The 6,000-nt window shown below is 44.7% G+C and overlaps 1 protein-coding gene across 4 annotated transcripts in view; it reads right to left on the bottom strand.

The window, feature by feature from the left end:
- Positions 1-583: 583 nt before the first annotated feature.
- Positions 584-6,000, bottom strand: part of tbc1d32 (TBC1 domain family, member 32) — a 70,102-nt gene continuing 64,685 nt past the window's right edge. For 2 of the 4 annotated variants that reach the window (XM_048250316.1, XM_048250318.1), the window contains exons 33-34: positions 4,174-4,362; positions 584-1,616 (exon numbers count right to left, since the gene is read on the bottom strand). In XM_048250316.1, coding sequence (XP_048106273.1) covers positions 1,458-1,616; positions 4,174-4,362 — 348 coding nt within the window. In that variant the 3' untranslated portion in view covers positions 584-1,457. Of the gene's footprint in view, positions 1,617-3,717; positions 3,843-4,173; positions 4,363-6,000 lie in introns of those variants that run through there. The other 2 variants (XM_048250317.1, XM_048250319.1) reach the window with 2 other exon arrangements.

Below are 6,000 nucleotides of genomic sequence, written 5' to 3'. Positions count from 1 at the left end.
CATTGTCATCTTCAGAGAGGTCTCCAAACATGCAATTTAGCGCAGATAATGAGTTTTCTCTGTTCCCAACAGGGCGACTGTAAACAGCTCATTAGGTACGGGATTAATAGGTCAATTGATTTCGTCACATTGATGCATTACATTATGCTAAGCAGCGAGAGGAAGGAATACCTCAGTCAAACAAGAGATGGTTTCCCTTTCATATGTTGAATTGATAAGCACATCAAACAACCCACCAACATGCCCAACATCGCCACATGGGTACATCAGATACCATGCATTCAATAAACGTTTCACACCTTTCATGTGATAAACACCATGCAATATTGAGCAGTCATTGCGCAGTTGAGGCAGCGGTTTAATAATGGCATTCATTATTTAACCCAGATGACTTGCAGATGGCTGAAATGGAGAAAGAGGCAGCGACTCATCAGGAAGGCTCGTCAGTGTCTCCCATTCAGCCTACATCCTCTGTGTTTTTGTGCAACACCCTGCTGACACATAAAAGGCCAGGTGATCGCTTGTGTAGGTTGCTTTTGTTGTGAATGTATTATGTCTGCATAAATGAGGGAGTAACTGTTAATTAATTATATGGCATAGATATTTTATTAGCAAATCGTGCTTATCAATTGTTGCAGGCACAACATACAACTTTATGAGAACTGTACAAACAAACTTTAGATGCAATAAATACAAAGAGATGTCTTTTAAGAGCTAATATTTGCTGGCAACACACACACACACACACACACACACATATACACACAGTTAGAAACTAAATTATTCATACCCCTGGCAAAAATTGATTTACTGTTGATTTTCTCTTGACCAATATGTCTGTTGTCATAGAAGAGTTAAAAAAGATGAAAACGCTTCTTTTTCTGATTCCATGTTTCTACCACATTGTTTTACAACCTTTTGGCATGTGGCAGAGACATTTTCAGTCAGAGCAAACATACTGGTCTAGAGAAAACCAACATTAAATAGGGGGTATGAATAATTTTGTCCCTAACTGTATTACACATTATCACCACTCATGACATTGCAAATAAATTACAAATGCAGATACACACTCAATCAACTGTGATTGTGATACACCTTTTTCCACCTCAAGGGAGTCCATTGGATGGACTGGATTAGACTGTTTAGTATAAATAGGCTCTGAAACAAGAGGGTCTGGATTGTTCCATTAGGATGTTCAGAGTAGTCCCGGATACAGAGGAGCTGTATTCTAGATGTTCTAAGAGGAGCAATATCTGGGGACTCAGAGAGGTCCTGGGTCTGGTTCCGTGTACAGACTTGGTGGTTGAGGCTTGGCCCGGTGTGAGGGACTCCACATCAGCCATGTGCGTGCAGGATACTCCTCATGTCCGACACATCAGTCGTGTGTGTGTGCAGGATAGTCCTCATGTCCGTCACATCAGCTGTGTGTGCGTGCAGGATAGTCAGGATGTCCGTCACATCAGCCGTGTGTGCAGGATACTCCTCATGTCCGTCAGGACCATGGCTCTGTAGCGGCGCTCCAGACCCTCCATGAACTCCAGGTAGTTGCTCACCTTGAAGCCCGATACAGGCTCCTCCTGGAGGACACACAGGAACCACGGGTTATACACATGCTATAAAAAGAGCACACAGGCACAGACACACATACACACAGGAACCACGGGTTATGCACATGCTATAAAAAGATCACACAGGCACAGACACACGCAGGTTATGCACACGCCATACATCTACAGAATGTACAGTAGTAGCGGTGAAGGCCGTCCAATTTCGTTAACTTGAACCTTTCACGAGATATTGGCGCAACATTTTGGGCTGCCGAACTCTGGTTGGCCACTGGCAGTTTTGATGAGTGAGCCAAATCACACTTGAGGAAATGTGACTAAAAGAAGGCCAAGAGTAAGCTTACTAAATTTCAAAACTGTAGCTTAAGCGGTTCTTGAGATACAATGCTAGCAGTGGTCATAATTCTTTTAAGTATCTTTCATAATAAAAATGTCAGTCTCCCCACCTTTCATTCTTTAGATTCTACAAGTCAATACTAGATCATATTAGACTTCTTGCAATCATTGTGAATGCTCAAACGAATAGCACAAGACATGTAACGGAAACCACTAACTAAAATATAAATGCAGCATGAAAATATTTCACTCAAAATCATAGGCCATAGACAAGAGGCCTTGACAGCTATGCAGTTACGGACCATTCATTGTTTACTATAGAGAATAAGAAGCCTCCCTTCTGTCAGTGTTTTTACTCTCACAGTCAGCCTTTAGCCGTGGGTGGTGATGAAATCCACTGCAGACAGAACCGCAGGGTTTCCTTCTCTGGCCAACCGGCTGACCGGCCTCCATCTTCACAAAAGTAGCACACAGCCCTGTCTGAATCATCGTCCGTACTTTAGAGACCTGCCTTCATAAGGTGTTGGCTTAGACATTCCACACCTGTTACCTCTGTCTCATCATTCGCACCCATACCCGAGCCAGCCAGTTCCCTCTTACTCTGCCCGGAGGCATTCATCTGCACCAAGCCCTGTGGAGCTCACCAGCTCTATAAGGTTTTGAGGAAAGGAAAGCAAAACTAGAAGAGAGAAGCCAAGATTACAGTCGTGTTGTGTTGTTTTGGAGCAAATGAGGTAACTGATACAGCTGCAGTGCAGCGCATTTTAATTGGCTTGTACAAAACACCCAATTAACCGCCGCTATGCGTTGTGAGCATGAAGACGGATCGCAATAGGTCACCGTGCAGCATGGCAGCATTTCAAGGGTTTCTCATCGAACATCTGCAGCGCCATCAAAACAATCAGGCTGTTTTGTTCGTCTCAGAGCAGCCAGGCTCCTTTTATATACTTGAGTATTACCTATCGCTTTCTCTCTCCCTCACACACACACACACCCCCCCACACACACACACACACACACAGACACACCCCCACACACACCATCTCACTCTCTCTCTAGCCCCTTCCACACTACCAATGACATCCACACCATCAAATGTAGGATAACTGTTTATTTGCCTTATTTGCCTAAAAGTAAGAGTCAGGTTATAGTTGTGTAAAATGTGACATTTAAAGTGCATCTTCTTGCCATACAAGGGCTTCTGATATTGCGGGCAGTGTTACACAAAAGTGTGGTGTCCACTGAACAGGCCTACAGACCACATTCAGACTTCAGCCACTGACTGACTGTGCAGCATGGGATAACTCTGTACACACTGAGAGAAAAAGGGCAATCCAGCTTTGAGGAGGAAAAAAGAGCAACCTCTTTCTGTTGCTACCGAGGGAATTTCAACTCTTTCATTGGGCTGTTCCGTCTCAAAGGGAAACACTTTCATATTATTAAGCGAAGGTAGAGACCATTAGACAAAGCTTAAGCAAAAACACTTTTTCTGATAATAAAACAAAAACTACCGAGGGTAGTACAGACAAGGGGAAGGGAGGGGGGCTTGCTTTGAAAGGCCTTCTTTATGAAATGCTTTTGTACAGGCCTTTTGAATGTGCAGTTGGCCACAAAAACCCATGAAAGTATTGTGCAGTGACAGGCAATTACGTTTGAGTAGTGTGGATCAAAGATGGGGGGGGGTCTCAATTCAGCATGTTTTATTTCATGTTGGCAGAGCAGGGACAAAAGGGATTCGCGCAATGGGTCTCTTCCTACTTCAGAGGCGCCTCAGAAACGACGATAACACACATTTTCCATTTCAGCCTTTAATTAGATGCATTATAGATAAGGGGGGAAAAAAACAACACAATGCTTTCAGACAACCTGCCCACTACAATGAGGCGTATGTGCTATTCAGGGGGACGCTGTCAGTGAGCACGCCTCAAACTTTCTGAGCTGAGGAGGGAGCAGAAAAGTGATAAATGTACAACACTCTACACTGCATTACACACACACACACACACTGTGCACAAATACAGCATGTGTGTTTGTGTGTGTGTGTGTGTGTCCTTCTATTTGACCTCATCTTAGGGGACAACTGAAGCTCAATTAGTGCAAGTATCCATTCAAGACCATGACCATGAGCGCATATTTGAGAAAGAATGTGAATGTGTGTTTACCTGTGTGTGTGTGTGTGTGTGTGTGTGTTTAGTGTGTGTGTGTATGCGTACATGAACTGTGTGTGTGGGTGTGTGTGTGTGTGTGTATGTTTGTGCTGTGTGCTCACCTTGAGAAAGACCTGCAGGTCCTGAGTCTGTGCGTGGAGCAAGATGTCTGGTTGCAGGTGTTTGAGGACGGCGATACACATGTACACCTGGTAGTCCGGCCCCAGCACCACACAGGTACACACGTAGTGACAGATCTCAGGCCAGTCCAGGTAGTTCCAAAAACACTGACCCAACCACTGGACACACATCTGAAACAGACAGAGCAAATGAGTGAGAGAGAGACAGAAGGAGAGAGAGATAGAGAGAGAGAAATAAGAGTGAGAGTAAGAGAGAGGGAGAAGAGAGTGAGAGAGAAAGATAGTGAGTGAGTAAGAGAGAGACAGAGAGAGAGAAAGGGAGTGAGACATAGTAAATGAGTGAGTTAAGAGAAAGAAAGAGGGAGAGAGAGATATAGAGTGAGTAAGAGAGAGGGAGCGGGGGGACAAAGTGAGAGAGTGAGTGAATGAGAAAGAAAGAGAGTGAGTGAGAAAGAGAGAGAAAGTGAGTGGTTGAGAGAGGGTGTCTGACGGCGAGACAGAAAGTGAGAAATCCCTCTGCGGTCTGACCTATGCATTTTTAAAATCTAATCAGCATTAGATGACCGTGCGATAAATCCCTAAAGCTTCCACGGCATATGAGAACGGCCCGGGAGCATTAGCATGTGATTGGAGTGACCGATTCCCCCGGGAGCTCAGTCAACACAAGAGCACCTCATCCCACCGAGCTGCCTTATTATCACCACTGGCAGTCAGGAGCACGGACGCACTGAGAATCTAAACATGGCCGCTGCTTAAGGTATCAGCATCCCTCCACAGGCTTCCGTCACAGGTGCTACAAAGGGTGACATCTAACAAGCACACACAAGGGGATAAAATGCCTGTCACAGTCCAAGACAGACCACAGGATGGTCAATCAACAATTGATCCAATAGATCCTGATAGAAACTGACAGGGATAGATCTGCCCGTGATCAGGACCACATGGGCTCTAGAGGTCACTTGGGGTCAAGAGACACAGGTCATGTGACTGGGATTCTCCACTTAGAGGCCTGTTCGTTCTGCTGTGGAGATGTGGGAGCTCTTCATTCAGGAAGACGCTTCGGTGACGCTGATGAGTTTGGGCAGTTGTTCACCCAGAGCTCTCTCAGCCTCTATTCTCTTATAACCTTGACCATCCATTAGTGTTCCTCTGTTGCTCTCCCCTATTCAAGGGGAACTTAGGCCGGATTTTCAGAAACCTTCCTCTGGCCCCAGCCGTGGCGCGACTGGCTGGGGCACCTGCACCGTACGCCGGCAACCCGTGGTCCTTTACAGATCCTACCCCGACTCTCTCTCTCACTCGCTTCCTGTAATTCTCCACTGTCCTGTCTCATTAAAAGCATAAAAAGCAAAAATAAAAGAAAAAAAGAAACCTTTCTCTGAAATTGCCATTCTCTCCTGCAGCACTCTTTTCAAATTGATATAGGATCACATTTCTCTGAAAGCCAACGGAGGGCCAGTTGAATGCTATGAAGGTCACAGCATTAATAATAATACAACCACACAGGCACTGGTGAGAAGCATTTCAAGTAAACAGCTGACAAGTGAAGCTGACTCTTCAGAGATGCAGCACCAGAATATGGCTAAATGTAACAGGTCTCTGAATGCTAACAGACATCTTAACAGGACTGACAGAAAAGTTCCCATATAACAACCTGATAGCACAGCACAGATAAGGTGGAAAGCAAGACAGCAAGTACCACCACTAATGAAAACTAACTTCACTAGCATCACTTCTGTTAAACTTAAACTGTTAAAGTAAATTCATATCCGATATTCAGATAAAGAGAAGAATTGAAAAATTTAAAAT

Source organism: Alosa alosa, chromosome 8 (assembly GCF_017589495.1).
Source record: "Alosa alosa isolate M-15738 ecotype Scorff River chromosome 8, AALO_Geno_1.1, whole genome shotgun sequence".
In the NCBI taxonomy this organism is placed as follows: domain Eukaryota; kingdom Metazoa; phylum Chordata; class Actinopteri; order Clupeiformes; family Clupeidae; genus Alosa; species Alosa alosa.
Note: the sequence above shows the minus strand (reverse complement) of the source record. Positions and strands in the feature narration are given on the sequence as shown.